Consider the following 22,459-nt stretch of genomic DNA (forward strand, 5'->3'; position numbering starts at 1 on the left):
CCCCCCCAGAAATAATTTAACTGGGGGGGCCCTAGGCGCTCCTGTCCACCACTGCAGCAGCGCTACAGGATAGATCGCGTCCCGGCTTAATTTCTTTACTTTACGTAAAAACTGTTTTAAGCTACATTTACACTAATGTATTTTGTTTCCGTGTCCGTTCCGGTTTTTTTGCGGATTGGATGAGGACCTATTCATTTCAATGGGTCCGCAAAAAAGGCCATGTTCTGTCCGCATCAATATGTCCGTTCCGTAGCCCTGCAAAAAAAATATAGAGCATGCCCTATCCTTGTCCGTTTGGCAGACAAGGATAGGCATTGTTATAATGGATCCGCAAAAAAAAAAAAAAAAAAACGGATGCAACACGGATGTCATCCATATTTTTTTGCGGACCGCAAAATACAAAGGGCCGTGTGAACGCAGCCTTACCGCAAGCCTAGAATATTATACTAGTAGTGATTACTGCACGGGGAGTAAAAAGAAGGACAGGAGGTCACCCGCACTCCCCATCGGCATCAACACCTCCGCTCCAGGTAATCTCCGTATAGCCCCCGGCTTCCGACGCTGTGCGCACGTATTCCTGTACCTATAAACTAAGATAGGATTAGTAGGATGTGTCATTATATAGCACGTGTGTACAGCCATGACATATGGGATTTTCACACGATTACACTGCACGGGCGCGTTCACGCCTTTATGTCGCGCGCCCCTCTGTAATATCGCGGACGCGGGGGGGTGTAAAAGGCAGTGGTAACATGCTGCACCCGAGCAGAGGAGGCTGCGAGGCGCCCGGCCTGCTCCTGTCACACAAAGACACAATGCTCAGCACTGTCTGCTCGGCTGCCACGCCCCCTGCTGGCCTAGCTGCCTCGTATCCCCCTTAAAAAGCCCTCGAATCAGCCCCGCGCGACCCCCCAAAATTCCGTCGCCTGCGCCCTAAGTTCCCAAATCACTAGCTCTCCCTTACAAAACAGCGAGGGGGGATCTGCAGCTCCCTGCCTCACCATTACCGGGCTAATTAACCTCCCCTCTGCTCATTTTAGGGAAAGCTTTTAAAAAATGTTAAAAATTTCTTTCCGAAAAGTCCGGTGGGAGGGATCGACGTCGAATCTTATTCCTAAAGACCCTCAGGTACAGGCACACGGGCTTTGTTTCACCAAAAGATCTGTCTTTTTGTTAGGGCTTTGAATATTCAAATTGAAACTATCGCGCAATCATTGATTGTCAAATCATTGGTTTCTAGAGTTTTTAAATAGATGGCATGGTGGGGAAAAAATCCAAACCTATATCTGTAGCCATAATACATTGGTATCCTATATCCACAGCCTCCATTACAGCAGAGGGACCTGCTTTATTTCGGGAACTTTGAAGAAATTACACTCTTGAGCCTTATTTTCTGCCTTTAGAGAAGGGACTTAGCTCTCTAGACCAGGCTGCAGCATCCCTGGGGATTTCTGTTTTTTTGTTTTTTTCCCCCCTTTTCCTTGAAAAATCAGAGGGGAAAAAAACTAAAATAAAAAAATACTGATCTTCTCCAATGTCTGGTAAGTTCATTTTATTCTTATTTTTTTTTTTTTTTTCCAGCCATTTGTGCAGATTTGCTGACTTTCTCCTCATGTGCTGTACCTTTAAAAAAAAAAAGAGAGAGAGAAAAGGAGAAGGCTTCATTAATAGGCAGAAAGCTGCTCAGATCCGAGGCTGAAAGGGACACATTTTGCATATTTACTGACCAGATTTACTAACACTTGCTGCTACTTTGTGTCATTTCATGGGGAGCCCTGGGAATAGTCACTGCAGGAAGGTGCAATGAAGCGCTGGGGGTGCACTGGGGGTGTAGGTGGCTGGGCTTTTGCTGGAGGCTCGGTACTGTCGTTTTTGGACTGTTTTTAGGGCGCACATTTGCTGTTTAGCGCTATTTAGCAGACGTGGGCGCAGGACGTCCTGGCCGCAGCACAGTCCCCCCTCTCTGGCTGCACGTTCATTTTAATGACAAATCAACCGATTTTAGGTGACACCGAGCATTGAAAGGGAGATTAGAAAAATCAGCGTCTGCAGGATCCCCCCCATCTCTGACCGGGGACAAACTGGGCGTTTCTGTTTTCCCTATGTGATCAGAACCCTAGCAAATTTCCAGCGCGATCCCCCCCTCCTCCCTCCCTCTCAGATCGGCACAGGTAGAAGGGTCACTGATCAGTCCCTTTAAGCCGAGGATTTGTTTTAGGGTTTTTTTTGTATTTTTTCTGTCCCCCCCCCCCCAACCTTGGGACTGAAGTCGCCAGTTCTCCGGCAGCGCGTGCGATCGGGGATCCGGGCTGCCATGTCCGCCTGTCGCCAGCAGGTGTCGCTCTGCACGGGCGCTCTCTGGGCTGCTCAGCCGCCTGAGCGGCTACATTGTGCGGCCGCCGTCAGCGGGGCTGCCCCCGGGAGGGGGGTCCGGGCTGTAAAGCACGTTTATGTAGGCTGGACCCTGTGCACATAGCGTCGGTACCGCAGCATTGCCATAGATTCAGTCCAATGTAAGGAGTGCGCTATAGCAAACACATAGGACGTATATAATAAACGTGCATTAGCGAGAATCCCACCTACGGGGACCGTACCCTGCACGGCAGGCTGTAGACAGCTCTAGGACTTACACGCGGCAAACACAGCTCGCCTACACTTACCTGGAGGGCGCCGCACACCCCGCTGCTGCAGTACAGGAGGCTGCCCGCCCTCCGCTCACACTCTGCCGTGTGAAATATGGCCGCACGCAGCGCCGCAGCTGGTGAAGGGGTTAATGATGAACTGTTTTTTTATTAGAAACTGTCAATAAGCAGGCAAAATGGCGATAAATGATTGAACACACATTGTCACAACTGGTGAAAACTTTCCTTATGATCAGCGGGAGAGATGGCAAGGAAAACTGGCTTAGTTGCCCATAGCAACCCATTAGATTCCGGCTTTCATTTTCAAAAGGAGCTGTGAAAAATGAAAGGTGGAATCTGATTGGTTGCTGTGGGCAACTAAGCCAGTCCTACTTTACACCAGTTTTGATAAATCTCTTTTGGCAGTTTGTAAGGGTCCACACATGCTCGAATATATATATATATCAAAATAAGCACAAGCATATATATATATATATATATATTTTTTTAGCCACCTGCATCGATTTCCTGGCGTTTTTTGCACGCAGGTGGGAGGTATGGGCATGCCATGAAGGACGCGCTAGCGGTAAGATGCCTAGCTGCTGATAGAAACCAATCAGATTACTCTTTTCATTTTTCAGAGCTTCTTTAGAAAATGAAAGATGGAATCTGATTGGTTGCTATGGGCAACTAAGGCCACTTTCACACTGGCGTTTCGGTTTCCATTTGTGAGATCCGTTCAGGGCTCTCACAAGCGGTCCAAAACGGATCAGTTTTGCCCTAATGCATTCTGAATGGAAAAGGATCCTCCGTTCTGCCTCCATTCCGTTCTGGAGGCGGACACCAAAACGCTGCTTGTGCCGTTTTTGGTGTCCGGCTGACGATGCGGAGGCAAACTGATCCGTCCTGACACACAATTTAAGTCAATGGGGACGGATCCGTTTTCACTGACACAATCTGGCACAATAGAAAACAGATCCGTCCTCCATTGACTTTCAATGATGTTCAAGACGGATCCGTTTTGGCTATGTTACAGATAATACAAACGGATCCGTTCTGAACGGATGCATGCGGTTGTATTATCAGAACGGATGCGTTTGTGCAGATCCATGACGGAGCCGGACCAAAGGCGAGTGTGAAAGTAGCCTAAGCCAGTTTTCCTTTAAACCAGTTTTGCTACATCTCCCCCTATAATCTCTTTTGGCAGTTTGTAAGGCTTTGTACATGCTCGAATTTGGCTACCAAAAAAATAAAATAACAAAAATGTCCAAATAAGCGCAGGCATATTTGTTTTAACCACCCGCATTGTATTGTTTTGCACATACCGTGAAGAGCACGCTAGTGGTAAGATACACTGGTGTAAGGCCTCTTGCACACAAACGTGCCGTGTTTTGCGGTCCGCAAATTGTGGATCCGCAAAACACGGATGCCGCCCGCGTTGCGGAACGGAACATACAGCCCATTATAGAAATGCCTACGACAAGAATAGGACATGATCTATAATTTTTGCCGGGCCATGGAACAGAGCAACGGATGCGGACAGCACACGGAGTGCTGTCTGCATCTTTTACGTCCCTATTGATATGATTGGGTCCGCACCCAAGCCGCAAAAAAATGCGGCTTGGATGTGTAGACAAACCACGGTCGTGTACAAGAGGCCTAAAGGAAAACTGGCCTAGCTGCCCATAGCAACCAATCAGATTCCACCTTTTATTTTTCACCTCTTCTTTAAAAAAAGAAAGCTGGAATTTGATTGGTTGCTATGGGCAACTCGACCAGTTTTCCTTTGCACCAGTGTATCTTACCACTAGCATGTTCTTTATGACATGTTTCCCCTATAAAGGTGATGTAAAAACACCTGGAAAAAAATCCCAAGAGCTCCAGCTGCATTTTTGAAAAGAAGCCAGAAAGATATAATACGCCACATAATGAACAAAAGCACCAGGAGTTAAAACAATAAAAAATAAAAACACCTGCCTGTCCCACGGTTCATATTTCCTCATAGACCTTCAGCTAACATCCGGAGCTGAAGTGTTTGCCTCAAAAAAGTGCAGAAAAATGGCACTACAAAACTACATGTGAACACACCCTGAATGGGGTGACTCCACTTTTATGCCACATAAAGGTGACCACACACCTAAGAGCAAAGTTGGCTAAAGCCGGAGATTTCAGTGGAAGTGGGCGGCTATAAGTGTGCGGACCCCCTGACTCTTCCCCGACAGATGATGCCAGGAGAAGCCAAGGATCATAGAGGTTGAATTTCCGAACCCTTGGGGCCATTATTTAAACTGGTGTAAAGTAGAACTGCTTTAGTTGCCCATAGCAACCAATCAGATTCGTCCTTTTATTTTCCAAAGGAGCTGTCCAAAATAAAAGGTGGAATCTGATTGGTTGCTATGGTCACCTAAGCCAGTTCCTACTTTACACCATTTTGATAAATGACCCCCACCTGTTCTTTTCTATGGGCCGTCTTAGTCCTCTCTCCCCACTGAAATAAACGTCTTATAGACCCAGCGGACCTGTGTACATTGCGGCACATCTATACGACATCATATTAGGGAAAATGTAATAAAACTCAGAGGTTAAGGCTACTTTCACACTGGCGTTTCTGCGTCCGCCTGTGATATCCATTTCAGGGCTGTCACAAGCGGCCCAAAACGGATCAGTTCAGCCCCAATGCATTCTGAATGGATAAGGATCCGTTCAGAATGCATCAGTTTGGCTCCGTTGCGCCTCCATTCCGCTCTGGAGGCGGACACCAAAACGGCTGCTTGCAGCCAAACGGATCCGTCCTGACTTACAATGTAAGTCAATGGGGACGGATCCGTTTTCACTGACACAATAAGGTGCAATTGAAAACAGATCCGTCCCCCATTGACTTTCAATGTAAGTCAAGACGGATCCGTTTTGACTTAGACTTTTTTTTTTTTTTAAGAATAATGCAAACGGATCTGTTCTGAACGGATAGAAGCGTTTGCATTATCGATGCGCAATGGTCTGTGCAGATACAAGACGGATCCGCACCGAAGGCAGGTGTGAAAGTAGCTTTATACGGGCCTGTTCACACGGTGGGTTTTAAGGTGTATACTTGGCACGGACAGCCACGCTGAAATTCCACCAAAAGCCCGTCGCCAGCCGCATATTTCCTGCCTCCCATACATATGAGGATCCCATAGCTAAGGCCACTTTGAGAAGGACATGGCGCAGCTGTTCTGCAATCCTCAGTGCTGCCTTCCGTTAAGATGTCAGCCCCAATTAGATACTGATGACCCATCCTGAGTAAAAAAAAATCTCTGAAAACTCTTTGTGAAAAGGCGGCTGCACACAGTGCTGCGCCGTAATCCTGAAATATGTAGAAATCCGCAGAACTCTTCCGTCAGCCTGGCTGTCACGATGCTGCTGATTTAAGTAAAAGACTGGATTTTTTTTCACAAACGGAAGAGTGCTGCAGATTTCGACATATTTTTGGTACATGTCGGGACCCCCAGCCAGGATCTCTACCCGCGATCACCACCTTTCCTATCAATGGTAGATACTCTTTCCAATTGTTGGAATCTGTAGCGCTGCTTATCCTGTATTATTCTCCTGCGCTGTAATCCTGGACACGAAAGCTGGTCACAATCAGTGTCGCCAGCACGAGGGCAGCATGCAGCGTGATGATTTCAGGGATGCGTCGGCCACGTGTGACTATGGGGCAGTACTTCTTAAATGTACAGCTGCAGAGCGATGTGATGGAGAAGCTCATAGTCATGAACTTTCCTCCTTCATACTGCCCTCAGAAGATCAGCATAGGGGCTCATGCACACGCTCGGTCATCAAATAATGGATCAGCAAAAAATACTGATGATGTCGTCCGTGTACATTCCGGATTTTGCGGAACGGAACAGCTGGCCCCTAGAAGAACAGTACTATCCTTGTCCGTAATGCGGACAATAATAGGACATGTTCTATTTTTTTGCGGAACGAAAACACGGACATACGGAAACGGAATGCACATGGAGTAACTTCCGTTTTCTTTGCAGACCTATACGGCCCTCAAAAAAACGGAACAGACAAGGAAAGAGAATACGTTCGTGTGCATGAGTCCTAAGGCCTCAGTAACTGATCGGTGACGGCCTGACTCCCGGCACCCCCGCGAATCAGCTCCCACAAGCACTGCTGCCTCTTCCTAGACCAGTGACGTCATGTCATCAGTCTCATGCCATAGGCGCAGCTCAGTCCCATTCAAGTGGATGTACTTGGGCTGTAATACCAGACATGGCCATTATACTGTGTATGGCGCTGTATTTTGTCTTAGCACTCAGTGAAGCGTTGCAACCTCTTCCAACAGCTGATTGGCGGGGTGCCAAGTGTCACACCCCCACCAATCAGATATTGATGACCTATCTTGAGGATATGTATCTGAGATGTTTGCTCTTTTTGAGTTTTCTTTTTATTTTTTGTGACATATGACATTTAAATTTGTCTCATGAATTATCTAATCTTATTTATTATAAAGGAGCCCTCAGGACCCCCCGCCGATCAGCTGTTTGAGAAGGCAACAGCACTCGCAGTTGTGTCTCAGCCTTCTCTCAGCTTTTCCTAGGCCGAGTGACATCACGTTTGTTGATGACATGTCCTAGGCGCAGCTCAGCCCCATAGAAGTGAATGGGGCTGAGCTGCAATACCAAGCACAGCCACTATACAATGTACGGCCCTGTGCACACAAACGTATTTTCTTTCCGTGTCCGTTCCCTTTTTTTTGCGGACCGTATGCGGAACTATTCATTTCAATGGGTCTGCAAAAAAAAACAGAAGTTACTCCTTATGCATTCCGTTTCCGTATGTCCGTATTTCCGGACATATGTCCTATTATTGTCTGCATCACGGACAAGGATAGGACTGTTCTATTAAGGGCCAGCTGTTCTGTTCTGCAAAATACGGAATGCACACAGATGTCATCCGTATTTTTTGCGGATCTGTTTTTTGTGGATCGCAAAATACATATGGCCATGTGCATGAGCACTGCAATTTGTGGTCCCCAATGCATGGCAACATCCGTGTGGCGGCCGGAGACAGATCCAGACTCATTCAACTTGAATGGGTCCGTGATCTGTCCGCACGGCAAAAAAGTAGTGCATGCACTACTTTTTTGCTGTGCAGAGGCACGGACAGAAAACCCACGGAAGCATTGAAGTGAATGGGTCCGCGATACGTGATGCAGGATGCACACGGCCAGTGCCCGTGTATTGCGGACCCGCCATATGCGGGCCGCAACACAGACACGGGCAGCACACGGTCGTGTGCATGAGCCCTTAGGCCCCTTTCACACGGGCGAGTATTCCGCGCGGGTGCAATGCGTGAGTTGAACGCATTGCACCCGCACTGAATCCTGACCCATTGATTTCTATGGGGCTGTGCACACGAGCGGTGATTTTCACGCATCACTTGTACGTTGCGTGAAAATCGCAGCATGCTCCTCTTTGTGCGTTTTTCACGTAACGCAGGCCCCATAGAAATGAATGGGGTTGCTTGAAAATCGCAAGCATCCGCAAGCAAGTGCGAATGCGGTGCGATTTTCACTCACGGTTGCTAGGAGATGATCGGAATGGGGACCCGATCATTATTATTTTCCCTTATAACATGGTTATATGGGAAAATAGCATTCTGAATACAGAATGCATAGTACAATAGGGCTGGAGGGGTTAAATTTTTTAAAAAAAATAATTTAACTCTCCTTAATCCACTTCTCTTCTGTCTTCTTTTGTGAAGAATAAGACCTTTGATGACGTCACTACGTTCATCACATGGTCCGTCACATGATAAATCACTATAGTGATAGATCATGTGACGGACCATGTGATGAGCGTAATGACGTCATCAAAGGTCCTATTCCTCACAGAACAAGACAGAAGAGATGCCGGCTGCGCGAACAAGTGGATTAAGGGGAGTCAAAAATTTTAATATTTTTTTTTAACCCCTCCAGCCCTGTATTCAGAATGCTATTATTTTCCGTTATAACCATGTTATAAGGGAAAATAATACAATCTACAGAACACAGATCCCAAGCCGGAACTTCTGTGAAGAAGTTTGGGTCTGGGTACCACAGTCAGTTTTTTATCACGCGCGTGCAAAACACATTGCACCCGACGATAAAAACTGAACGCAATCGCAGTCAAAACTGACTGCAATTGCGTACCTACTCGCGCGGGTTTGCCGCAATGCACCGGGACACATCCGGACCTAATCCGGACACGCTCATCTGCAAGGGGCCTTAAGCTGAGAGAAGGCTGCAGTGCTCACAGGAGCGCAACTGCCTTCTCAAAACAGATGATCGGCGGGTGTCAGTCCTGGAAGTCAGACCTCCGCTGATCAGATACTGAGGATAGGTCATCAGTATAATAATCTCGTCATTACTGATTGCACAGTGTGACAGTGTATGTGGACACCCCCCCAGCTGGTGACATTCAGTTGCCAATCCATTCATGCATTGAATTCTAAGTAAAAAAACACTTCAGAATTGTTAAAGGGGTTCTGTACTTTGTTTTAACTGATGATCTATCCTCTGGATAGATCATCAGCATCTGATCGGCGGGGGTCCGACACCTGGAACCCCCGCCGATCAGCTGCTTGAGAAGGCAATGGCGCTCCAGTAGTGCCGTGACCTTCTCACTGTTTACCGCCGGCCCACTTGATACTAGTCGTGACGTCAGTGGGCCGGCGGTAAACAGTGAGAAGGCCACGGCACTACTGGAGCGCCATTGCCTTCTCAAACAGCTGATCGGCGGGTGTTCCAGGTGTCGGACCCCCGCCGATCAGAAGCTGATGATCTATCCAGAGGATAGATCATCAGTTAAAACAAAGTGCAGAACCCCTTTAAATTCTGGGGAATACAATTATTTACTACAGAAATATCAGGAGAGATGACAGGTCCTCACATAAACACAAAGGGGGAATTTATCATGAGGGGAATAATAAAAAATCCGTTTTGAGTCTGTGTTGGCGTACTTTATTCCATGTTTATCAAATGTCTCATGTTTGAAAATTAGTTTAATTCTTAAAGGGGTTGTGTGACTTCAGAATGTGGCATTTATTATGTAGAGAAAGTTATTACAAGGCACTTACTAATGTATTGTGATTGTCCATATTGCTTCCTTTGCTGGCTGGATTCACTTTTCCATCACATTATAGACTGCTTGTTTCCATGGTTACGGCCACCCTGCAATCCAGCAGCGGTGGTCGTGCTTGCACACTATAATAAAAAGTGGCGGCCTCTCTGGGGGTCGGGACTATGGTGCTTTTTCCTGTAGTGTGCAAGCACGACCACCTCTGCTGGATTGCAGGGTGGCCGTAACCATGGAAACAAGCAGTCTATAATGTGATGGAAAAGTGAATCCAGCCAGCAAAGGAGGCAATATGGACAATCACAATACACTAGTAAGTACTTTGTATTAACTTTCTCTACATTTTAAATGCCATTTGCTGAAGTGACACAACCCCTTTAAACCTAACATTTTGAATTATTTTTCTAGAAAAGTTCCTCCAGTTTTCCATCTTCACCCTCCTCCTGGAGTGAGATTGGGACTTTTTAAAAAAAAGCCTCATTGATAATTCTGGAGTAAAACTCATTAACATAGATAAGACTACTTTCACACTAGCGTTTTTGCTGTATCCGGCAGGGTTCAGCAAAAACGCTTCCGTTACTGATAATACAACCGCCTGCATCCGTTATGAAGGGATCCGGTTGTATTCTCTTTAATAGAGGTGAGCGAATTTCATATTTTGAAACTCGTTCACACTTTGTTTGTTGGTTAAAGGTGAATGGATTCCATTACCACAGACCATAACGCAATTCTATGACGGAATGCAGTACGGAATGCCTTGAGAGACATTCCGTTATTTATTCCGTCATAATGGAAGTCTATGGGCTGCAAAACAGATCCGTCCCGTTTCAGTGATGCAGGGGAGTCCTCTCCTGCATAACGGAAACGGGACGGATCCGTTTTGCAGCCCATAGACTTCCATTATGACGGAATAAATAACGGAATGCCTCTAAAGGCATTCCGTTATGCATTCCGTCATAGAATTGCGTTATGGTCTGTGGTAATGGAATCCATAACGTAATTCACCTTTAACAAACAAAGTGTGAACGAATTTCATAAGCAGAAATTCGCTTATCTCTAACCTTTAACAGCTAGACGGATCCGTTTTCTATTGTGTCAGAGAAAACGAGGAAAACGGATCCATCCCCATTGACTTGCATTGTGGGTCATGACGGATCTGTTTTGCTCCGCATCCCATGACAGAAAGAAAACCGTCTGATGGCTTGGATAATGTTAGGACCGTAAATTACGATATTTGCTTTTCTCGTAATGCAAATTTTTATTGTCTTCAATGTGTTTTTCAGCCAAACCAAAGGTGTACCAAGGAGTTAAGGTCAGGATGACGGTGAAAGAGATGCTGGAACAGCGGAGGGCTCTACAAGCAGAAAAGACCGCCTTGGTAAGTTCTCCAACCCTCGTACATGCAGCAGACCATGATACCAAGTGCTAATACTACCATCTGCGAGGCGGCAGACACACACCACTGTTTGGTTTTCTCACCTGTATAAGTGCGTGCCAGGTATAGATGTCATTATTAATAGGTGATTATGCTGTGGAAAAGAGAACAATGCCTCTTTGCAATATGCAAGTCCTCCGCCTTCCTATTGAGATAATCTATCCACATACATTGGACCATCTCGGGGCCTGATAGGTGACTGATTCAGTTATGTGCTACCAGGTTTTGATGATTAATATCTAAAACAAGTAAGACCGGCGGAACAAAGATTAAATTAGCTTTGTGGAAGTAACTTAAAGGGATTGTCCCAGGAAAAATATTCCATATTTGATCTATTAGATCTGAATACTTTTGTCATTGCATGTAAATAATTAGCACAGCGACTTTGCTGTTGCATAAAATCTATCAGTATGGCGCCACCTTCCTGAAGTGGTCGCACATGCTCAGTTCCATCCTCACTGCCACCAGACATACCTAGTGTTAGAACCTGTGACAGTTACAGGGAGAGAGCTGCAGCAGAAAAGGGCACACCCTCTGCACTGTGATAGGGAGAGACTGCGGCAGAAAGGAGGGCACCCACCCAGAAAGGACACCCCCCCCCCCCCCCAAGCTGCCAGTCTGAAATAAATCCAGCAATGCAATTGAAGCTTTGAATGGGGGGGGGATCTCTGGATCCATGTGAGGTACAGGGCTGGTTCTAGCTTCGTTAGAAAGAGATTGTCATGTACTATATGATGTCCGATTTTCCTTTTTCACATTAATCATGTGATAATCCCCTAAAGGATATAGGAAAGTAATGATGCTCCCAAGATGAATTAATCACTAAAAAGGATATACCGTACACTGTATCCAGGAGGGATCAGTTATCTTTCAACTTAGAAAGTATTTTATTTTGATTGGAACACTACAAGTAAAATGTGGACACTGTACAGGGCCTGAGGAGGGCGCCACTTGATGCAGCCCTTTGGACTATAATGTTCTTTGAATCCCTATTACATGCAGCGCCCTGCGGTAGGCATAACACAATTTATATGCTTTGTCTGGAGTGTTCCTTATAACCCTTATAACATACATGTACGCTCCCATGTGATCAGCCACAGGAAAACTCCAGTCCCAACTGTTTAATCCCTTAAAAGGGTTTTCCGAGATTTCTACACTGATGACCTATTCTTAGGATCGGTGGGGGTCTGACACCCGGGATCCCCGCCGATCAGCTGTTTGGGAAGGCAGCGGTGTTCCTGTAAACTCCACGGCTTTTTTACAGCGTACAAAGCACATGGCCGTACAGTGTATAGCGGTTGGGCTTGGTATGGCGCTCAGCCTCAATCACTTCTGGGGCTGAGCTGTGCCTAGGCCACGTGAGCGATAAACACGTCGTCATTGTCCTAGGAAAAGCTGAGAGAAGGTCGCTGTGCTCACAGGAGTGCCGGTGCCTTCTCAAACATCTGATCGGCGGCCCTGAAGATAGGTCATCAGTATAAAAATCTCTGACAGCCCCGTTAAGCATCGAGATCAATGCTGATCATGGTGTGGATGAAGGGATAGGCTTTTTTATCCTATCAGCGAGAAGATCGCCAGGGTTGACTGGGTCATAAAGACAGTCCTGTAAAGTCACTACGTAGCAAGTTATGAAAAGCCACCATTGGCCACAGACCCCAACCATGCAACTATCTAATCAACCAAGACAACAAGACTAACCATTGAGCCACCAAGCCACCCACCAGCAGCTGGGTAAGGCTAGTTCCACACCCGCATTAAAGCTATCCGGAAGAGGAACGGAAAACTGACCATAGTCAATGGTGTCTGGAGGAACAGCCTGCCGGATAGCTTTACTGCAGGTGTAGAACTAGCCTAAATATCACAGCTCTTTATTTACTTGGCACACAACCAAAGCATTGACAGTAAATTAGATGCTGAGACATGTAGTTCCACAATAACTACCCCAGCCCCATGCAGGGGATAGGCGATCATTTTACAATAAAAGCGAGTGCAAACCTGACAACTGCATTAAAGGGACACTGCCATCAGAAAGGGCTATATTTAGTAAATATTCATAAAAACTGTTTTTTTAAATAGAATTTTTGGCTGTTTTTCTTTTGAATTTCGGCAGTACTATACCATCGAAAATGAAATACAAAATACTATCCTTCCGTCAGCACAGAGAGATAAAACTGCTGTATAGATGGGTAACCCAATATCCGTTTACTGCTGATGTGAGGGAAAGATCTTTAAGTAGTAGATGTGGTATGACAGCTCTAATGTTGTCTTGATAGGCCTAGAAGAAGATGTCCGTAGAAGAGCATTGCACTTGTCAGCGAGATGTGTGATGCTATAATTGAGTCACTCATCTCCTCTCTGAGTGAGAAAGTCAAGTGAGGCTGTTTGCGGCGCTAACAGTCCAGACAAAGGACAGGACGCAGAATACAGGGACTGACTACGAAAATGATATCCAGAAAACCCTCCACCTATTCTTGTTAAAAAAAAAAAAAAGACAGAAAGTATTCACATATAGGCTAAAAAATGATGGCAGTGGTATCCTTACTGCCATCTACTAGAGGTTTCAGGTTTATTTGTCTCGCAGAACGCAATACGTGGTATAACGTGCGGTGAAATGCTTAGACGAGGTTCCATTACAATAAAGAAAAGAGAAAGAAACAAAACCTTTAAAAGCTGCCCCGTTCTGTTTTTTTTTTATTATTCTATGTTCTGCATTCTTTCTGCTTTCATCTGTTCGATACAAGTCTTGGAAGGGTTTCTCTGCTAGGAAATATTTGCATTGGGATCTGCCAGGTAAATGATTAGCGCTTCCCGGTTCATGACATTGAAAATTTGAGTCTCTGATGTGAACAATAAAACTAGAAAAAGCTGCCTCTCCTGCCCAGCTCACCCCTCCTTCTTCTCTCTCACTTACACAGTTATCAACCCTGTAACAACTCAGCCCCTTTAAACATTAACCCCCTGCACGCTGGAACGGTAGTATCAGCTGCTGAACCTCTCTTAGAACATTGAAAGGTTCTGGAAGCAATGATCCTCCATATGGGAAATCTAAGCCAAGGTGTGACTGTACTGAATCTCCTAAGATGCATAGCCTGAATGTTTTTTCTGAGCTATATAGAAATAGAATATGTGGTAAGGGGTTGGGGAATAGCAGGAGTTGGTCAATCAAGAGCCAAAACGAGTGGACATACAGTGCAATACATATATATGTTACTATAGCCACGTAAGTACATGCAGGTGCTTCTATATACCAGCCTTATACACTTTCCCCTTGTTACAATGTATCCTTATTGTCTTATCTACAAACCAGTCCCCTGCAGACGTAAGGTTACCACCACAGCATATAAAATATCACCATATATAAAACCAAGCAATGGGCACCTCTCATAGAAATGAAATAACATATGACTTACCCCCTATCTCTTCTTCTAGAAGCCTTCTTCTTGTAGAACATTTCTAATCCAAAATGTCTCTGTTATTATCCTTTATGCAGGAATCCAGGCAGAACAAAATGCAAGTTTCACTTCCAATCCCTCCTCCTCCTTCTTCAGGTTGGTGTTTAAAAAAAAAAAATTCTTTAAAATTTTTTGTTTAAATCATTACAAAGCCACCGTGAATTCTTTATACGTGGAAGGCTCAAAGCTCAGACAGCTCAATTTAAGATCCACTCAATAATTACTGCAACCAATCAGATCAGTCAACAGGTAGAAGGAATGCAGATGAGGACAACGGGGCAACCATGTAAGGTTTTTTTTTTTTTTTGTGTGTGTGTGACATATTAGATCTGGTAGAATAAAGCATGTATTTTACCCTTTAAACCAGCAGACTGGCTTCTTTGTGAAATGACATGTTTATAGTGCTGCTGTTTTATCCTCTAGGTGCACACTGATCTTCCATTGAGATAAGGGGTTTGTTTTTGTTGGATTAGCGTTGGAGATTATATCCAGCAATGACTTGTAAGGTCACCTCGATAATAAACTACTTGAGCTGAGCATCATCCATAATTGTAGCTGAAAGGAAGACGTAATGATATATAATATTTTTCCAAGGCATCTTACCCAGAACTTGAGAATTTAGAATTGGGAACATCTAAGATTCCACATAAGAACAAAGAGCTTTTATTATAAGATGTCCTGAGAGTCAGGTGTCCACTCATAACTAGGATCAAAATACTTGTATCAAGTCCGCTGTTGAAGGCAAACGAGATTATGCAAAACAGTTAATTCATGTTTGATATGCAAATCTTCCATTGTATACATAAAACTAACCGTGGTCTTGTGTCCTAATCCTAGAAACGATAAGTGCCTACGAACCTCCATCCTGCGTACCCAGTTACCAAGAGCCCAGGCAGCCTCTAGTCTATGGAGCCCAGGAGGAAAGTCTTGTTGATGTCTACCTTCACCCTGAGCCTCTCTCAGACTCCAGCTTTAGCATATTCCAGAACCAGTCTATGTGCTTCCAGGAAGAAGCCTTCCAGCCATCTCCCATCTTCTACCAGAACATGGTAACCTTTATTCTTATTTCTCCTACTTGATACAATGAGACACTAATAACACATGAAGATCATTAAACATCATTCCATCTCAGGCTGACTAAAACGGGTCATAGCAGTAAATGGTTCCTGTTAGATACGATGGCCAATAAGCCATTTTTGTTACACGCCAAGGAATAGTTTCATTTTTTGGACACTTGGATATCTTGAATCGGTCTCCCTTTCCATGTCTCTTTCCGCTTCCATCTCTCGTTTTCTCTTTCTTTTGCTATAACCCTTCTTAGATGTATCCATAATAAGAAAGCATCCACGGCACTCACCATGTACGTTGCAATCCCATTTATTGAGATCCATACTGTGCAGAGGATGTATATAGATGTATATTGAAAACATACATTCTCAGACTCTTTAGCATTTCCACTAACTTCACTTTTCCTTTCAACCTTCCTAAGAAAACCTATGTTGATACTAACTAACATTGTACATAGTGTGAAATTAACAGGAAAATGCCCATTATACAAGTGTGTTTGTGTAAGTATTGTAATATATTGTAGTATTCTGACGTTCTTGCTATAAAGCTCTACAAACCCCATGCCCATCATACAACTCAAGGTTTCCCAGTGGGCAGGACCGATGTGCCATTCCCTGTTCTTTAAAACACCCTATCAGTGGCTTCCATAGAGCTCGTTTGTTGTACAAGGCTACTGGAAAAAGAGTCGTTCAGCAGTTCGTAGACACAGTTGTAGTTCAGTTGCCCTGCATCAACTTATAATATTTAAAGAGGACCTGTCACCTCTCTCAGGTGTGCACCTCCAATGAGGCCAAGTGAGGTGGCTGCCTCAGGTGGCGAGATCTAGAGATCTTGTGGCAGGGCCATGAGAAATGAGAGCTTCCTTTGTGGAAGTGCTCATCTCTCTCTATTCACCTCCATCACTGTATACCTTTAACAGTAGGGATGGAGAGGGGGTTGGGGGGGCAGGGGGCACCATTTCAATTTTTGCCTCATGCAGCAGAAAGGGTAGGTGCACCCCTGACCTTTCCCGACATGTCTGTTTTAGTAACTATTTGCATTCCCCATGTAATGCCAATTCTGGAGCATCTATTCTTATGACTTTATGATGTGCCATTCCTTTATTATTCCTGTTAGAATTTATGAATTCATTACTAACAGTATGCAATGTAAATCCAGATGGGTGTCACCAGTTGGTGGTCCCCGTGCAGTTTGACACTATCCAATCAGTGCTGCCAGTGTCAGACTGTTCAGGGACACATCCCAGCTGGTAACCCCCAACTGGACCTTCATTGCAAATTGCTAATAATTGTTTCATAACATCTTGCAGGAATACTAGAGGAGTAGCACAACCTAAAGTCAGAACAACGGATGCTTCAGAATTGTTATTACAAGGAGGGTGACAGTATTTCATAAAACAGACATGTCAGGAAAGGTGACAGCTCGTCTTTAAAGGGAAAACCTACTTTTAATCCATGCAGATGAGCAGTTGAGGGCATCCAAGTCTTTTCCAAGGTTCATTCATATACAAATGTAACTGAGATTTTGAGCCTGAAGCTATGTACAATCTGCATCCCATATGAAGCCCCTGACCCACATCCATAGCCTGATAAGGTTTGTGGGAATTTTTTATGCAATGGGCCGGAAATATTGCAAGCCCGTTTTTGCAACCTTTTGAAGTCTAAGCTATGGAGTGCCTTGTATGGGAAATAATAACTGGGCAATCCAGGAAGAAATAATTTGTTTATGATGTGCTCATCTCATTGGAGGATGATCAGAGCTCTCAAGATGCCAGATGTGCCACTAGTTCCTGGTGGCAGTAAAATATGTTCTCATCTTCTCAATATACATTCACTCAAGACTTATGACATTTGGAATAACCCGATTTTGTATTGTTCTAATGCAGACTCCAGAATCACCTTCAGATTCATCCGAAATGTCAAACTCTTTTGAATACTCGCCAAGTTACCAAGGCCAAGAATTTGTCCCCCAGAGCTACACCTCTCCTTCTCATCAGGACAACAGGAGGAGTTGTGCATATGCTGATATGGATTATCCAGTCTATCAACAACAGAACAATTCCACCTTCTGTTACTGCGCTTATTGCTGCTCCATGGACTGTCGGGAGCCAGTGAACACACAGGAATCTTGTGCCTACTCTAATACAGACTATATGCAATATCTGACCTCATCAGAAGATTTCCTCACAACGGAACTCAACATCTACAATATGTACAGTTAGTCTTCACCTAGAGCTTAACATACAAATTGTTAGCCCAGCCAAGCAAAAATGACAAATTGATTTCATTCATTCAAATGATTTTAATAATATCTGTACATGAGCATCATAGTGATATCTTATATGAAAATGCATCAATACATTCAAATGGTAACTGCATAAAACATCAGAAACACCCCAGGGAAGACTAATGTTGTCCATGCCTTGCCAAGTTCATATGGTTCCCACCTGGATGCTGCCCAATGGTACAGCATGATCGGCGACATTGGGTTTCAATATGCACAATCCTTTATGGACGTTTATTACCCCTCTCCCCATTGTATGGGGCTGTCAGAAGTTCGTTGGCGGACTAATGTCTATCTGGCATGACCTGCTTTATGCACTGTGTTATGCCTAGTGCAAGGTCTGTAGGGAGTGGGGTGTCCCTGTGTCATGCACCGCCCTCCAAATCCATGCATTCGGTATAACTAAGTATAAATAGGTACTGCTTTTACATTAAGTGCTCCTGTAAATAAAGAAATAGCCATTTTGTTGTCAGCATGCTACTACAAAACAATCTATGCAAATAGGATCAACCTTACAGGATATACACAGTAGAGGAGGGGCCTCATATTAAAAACACCCTTTCTGATACGGGTTTACAGACAATCACTGGATGAAGGAACAAGTAGAACATGGCTTAAAGGGGTTATGTAAGGTTTGTAAAAGAACAGGCTATCAGTATTAGATCGGTGGGGGTCCAATACTTGGCGCTCCCACCAGTCAGCTGTTTCAAGGGATCATGATGCTCAGGCAAGTGCTGTGACCTCCTCATTGTTTTCATTGCTCATACAAAACCATGCTGTGCTTTTATTACTGGCCGTGATGGTTAATGCAGCTTTTTCCCATTCACTTGAAATATTCAGCACAGCCGCTATTAGAGGTACAGCATTGTGCAGCACGGAGCAATGAAGAGGACACCATGCTCTCCAAAACGCTACAGCCCCTTGAAAGAACTGATTGCCGAGGATGCCGAGAGTCAGACCACCACTGATCTGATATTGATGACTTCTAACAAGTATAGTGCATCAGTTTTAAAAACCCTTTAATTTTCGTTAAATCACAAGAAATTTTGGTTTCTAAATGAGGGACAGTTGAGTGCCAGCTTTCTCCTCCACAGTCTATATAGCAATGGCAGTGCCTATAGCCATAGCCAGTATACCAAGTGTTGCCATAGTCTTTAGCTGCCTATAAAGCTTTCATGCTTTCTTCTAAACTGATCTCAGTTCTCCCGAATGTACATATTTAGACATAGAAAAGTGCGCTGTGCCAATGTTTTACTGACCGCCACAAACAGACACTACACATAGACTGTATGTTATTATGTTATTTAATTCCCTTTTTCTCTTCTGCACAAGCCTCAAATAGGTTCCCACGAGTGAATCTGTCAGAAGCGGAGCTTCCGAAACAAGATTCCTTGAATTCCACTATTGTCGTTACTTGAGAGAGCCTATTTTTATTTTACACAACCCATTTAAGGGTAGGGATTTGGAACAAAAAATACAGTATATACAGTATAGGGTTTCAAAAGTCCAAATGAATCATTGTAACAATTTTTTTTATACGAAATGAAAGCTGGAATTGAAAATTGAAGTTTATTGTACCGTTGTATCTTAGTAATCATAACTATAAATTTTTTATAATTGCAAAACATCTGCCTTCTTTTTATACGTGTTTATGTTATTTTATCTTTTTTCATTGTTTATAGTGAATTATGAACAAAACTTTTCTAATAAATGTATATATTTTGTAACAAATAATGTTTCTCATTTCCCCTTTTCTTTTGTTCACTTGCTTTCTAAAAGCAAAGTTTTTTTTTTCTTAAAATTGTACTGCTGGGCTCATTCCTTCATTAGCTGCAGTGGTGCACGTGACCCTGTCCGTGCAGAAGTTGATAGGGAAGAAAGCCAGGGAGCCGGAAAGGAGAGTTGGGGAGCAGGTGAGTATGGATTTTTCCACAGGTACTACATGCTGAGCTGCAAATGGAAAATCCCTACCATTTTGCAGCTCTACAGTGTGGGTAAGTTCTTCACCTAGCTGTCATGCTCAGTCTGACATGGATCCAACAGCACACTGCTACTGTGTTTTTCGGCTCTCTCTGCCTTCCCCCTTCATTCTTTCGGTGTTAGAGAAAGCAGCAGGGCTATGGAGCATGTTGTATACGGCAGATTAGAGTGTGGCCAGCTAGTGCAGGCATCAGCATCCTGGACACACAGATATGACATTTAAGATGCATTATTGGGATGGAAATGCCCACATCTGAAAGTCTGAAACAAGGAGCAATTTGCAGGCTGTTTATCAGGGGGTCTAAAATGCAGGAAGGAATGGAGATTGCAGTCTGAAACTTAATGCAACCTTTTTTATGCAAGGTCCCATTAATAGAAATAAAAATGTGTTTTTCATGTAAAAGGCATCCATAACCCATTAAAATGTATTTCCAATTACGTGTACAAAATCTCTTGCATAAATGTGACTTAGATATGCCAGAAAGGGGTTTTCCCATCTCAGATAATGGGGGCATATTGCTAGGATATGCCATTGTTTGAGACCTGCAACTATCTCGTAAATACAGCTGCTGACTTGTTCTCATTCTAAGGCCTCATGCACACAAACGTATTTTCTTTCCGTGTCCGTTCCGTTTCTTTTGCAGACTGTATGCGGAACCATTCATTTCAATGGGTCCGCAAAAAAAAATAAAAGTACTCTGTGTGCATTCCATTTCCGTTTGTCCGTATTTCCGTTCCACAAAAAAATAGAACATGTCCTATTGTCCGCATTACTGACAAGGATAGTACTGTTCTATTAGGGGCCAGCTGTTCCGTTCCGCAAAATACGGAATGCACACGGAGATCATCCATATTTTTTGAAGATCGTGTGCATGAGGTTCTACTAAAAACACATGGTTGCACAAGAATTTTGGCAAAATTGCAGGGATTGCCACAATTAAACCATATTTTGCATCTTAAAGAAAAGGCCCACCTTTACAAGCAGTGTTTTTGTTGTTCCATGGCTTCTAAAATGGAAGAAATCAGCAATATTGACAATAGTCTTCCTTAAAAATTCCCTATCTTTGTGTGTCTAAATCTTAAATACAGACCTGTTTTTTCCATAGTAACAGACTACAAATGCACTGTAGCCTGATCTTGTAGTCATTTAGTCTAATAAATGTGGCTAAGTAATAGGAGCTGTAGACGTAAAGGATTGGCCATTAGAGATGGCCTTCCGTTTCGACCGGCGGTCGTTTCATGGCGAACTTTGCCGAACATGTGAACATATGGTGATGTTCGCATGTGCCATATTCTTTTACATTGCGACGAACTTTGACCCATGACACATCCATCAGGTGGGACAGGACAGCCAATTGAGACGTTTCAGCACATGTACACACCCCCACCGTATAACAGAACCCGATCTGCCGGCCATTTTACATTTTGTGTTTTGCCAATGTAGGGAGAGTTTGCTTTGTGGAGGAGCGACATACTGTTAGGGACACAATGCAAGCTAATAGGGCCACAAAAGTCCTTTTATAGTCCTGGTATAGGTGTGCTATCGATAGGTGTGATTTACTGAGGAGTGTGATATACTTATAATATACTTTCTAACATATGGCATATTGCATTTGTATTAGGCAGCAGTTGAGTGCGGTTCTGCTGTGATACCGCAGCTATATAGAGGGACAAACGCTATGGGAATAACTGATTGCAACTGGTGTGATATACCTGTTGCCCCCAAAAAAACTGATTGAGGGATGTGATATACCTATAATATACTTTCTAACCAAGAAAGTATATAATGAATTTGTATTGTGCAGCAATTGTGTGCGGTTCTGCTGCGATACCGCAGGTATATAGAGGGACAAGCGCTATTGGAATAACTAATTGCAACAGATGTGATATACCTGTTGCCCCCCAAAAAAATGATTGAGGGGTGCAATATACCTGCTTCCACAAAATAATGATTAAGGGATTTGATATACTGTACCTGCATCCATAAAATACTGATTGAGGGGTGCGATATACCTGCTTCCACAAAATATTGATTAAGGTGTTTTTATATACCTGTTTCACAAAATACTGATGGGTGCGAAATACCTGCTTCCACAAAATACTGATTAAGGGGTTCTATATACCTGTGTCAACAAAATACTGATTGAGGGGTGCAATATACCTGCTTTCACAAAATGCAGATTGAGGCCTGCGATATACCTGCTTCCACTAAATATTGATTAAAGGGTTCTATATACCTGCTTCCACAAAATACTGATTGAGGGGTGTGATATACCTGCTTCCACAAAATACTGATTAAGGGGATTGATATACCTGCTTCTACAAAATACAGATTAAGGGGTGCGATATACCTGCTTCCACCAAATATTGATTAATAGGTTCTATATACCTGCTTCCACAAAATACTGATTAAGGGGATTGATATACCTGCTTCCACCAAATATTGATTGAGGCCTGCGATATACCTGCTTTCGCAAAATACTGATTAAGGGGTTTAATATACCTGCTTCCACAAAA

General features: G+C 43.8%; 1 protein-coding gene and 1 long non-coding RNA gene across 3 annotated transcripts; one reads left to right on the forward strand and one right to left on the reverse strand.

The window, feature by feature from the left end:
* Window positions 1-324: 324 nt before the first annotated feature.
* LOC120996384 lies at window positions 325-15,298 on the reverse strand. Its single transcript, XR_005777767.1, has 2 exons — window positions 14,570-15,298; window positions 325-1,623 (listed from the first exon to the last, which is right to left on the reverse strand). It is a non-coding gene; the product is annotated as an uncharacterized LOC120996384 (long non-coding RNA).
* LOC120996371 lies at window positions 11,047-18,569 on the forward strand. 2 transcript variants are annotated; one of them, XM_040426257.1, is made up of 4 exons: window positions 11,047-11,102; window positions 14,650-14,707; window positions 15,449-15,660; window positions 17,565-18,569. In XM_040426257.1, the coding sequence occupies exons 1-4, from the start codon at window positions 11,058-11,060 to the stop codon at window positions 17,898-17,900; spliced, it is 651 nt and encodes a 216-aa protein (XP_040282191.1). In that variant the 5' UTR covers window positions 11,047-11,057; the 3' UTR covers window positions 17,901-18,569. The 2 variants fall into 2 exon arrangements, with proteins under 2 accessions (XP_040282191.1, XP_040282199.1); XM_040426265.1 differs by lacking the exon at window positions 11,047-11,102 and adding an exon at window positions 14,118-14,216.
* The last annotated feature ends 3,890 nt before the right edge of the window (window positions 18,570-22,459 follow it).

Source organism: Bufo bufo, chromosome 1 (genome assembly GCF_905171765.1).
Source record: "Bufo bufo chromosome 1, aBufBuf1.1, whole genome shotgun sequence".
Classification (NCBI taxonomy): domain Eukaryota; kingdom Metazoa; phylum Chordata; class Amphibia; order Anura; family Bufonidae; genus Bufo; species Bufo bufo.

Coding starts and splice junctions, on each gene's coding strand:
- LOC120996371 (XM_040426257.1), top strand. CDS start 11,058: ATGCTGGAACAGCGGAGGGCTCTACAAGCAGAAAAGACCGCCTTG. Junction 11,103..14,649: donor AAGCAGAAAAGACCGCCTTG/GTAAGTTCTCCA, acceptor TCCTTTATGCAG/GAATCCAGGCAGAACAAAAT. Junction 15,661..17,564: donor CCATCTTCTACCAGAACATG/GTAACCTTTATT, acceptor GTTCTAATGCAG/ACTCCAGAATCACCTTCAGA.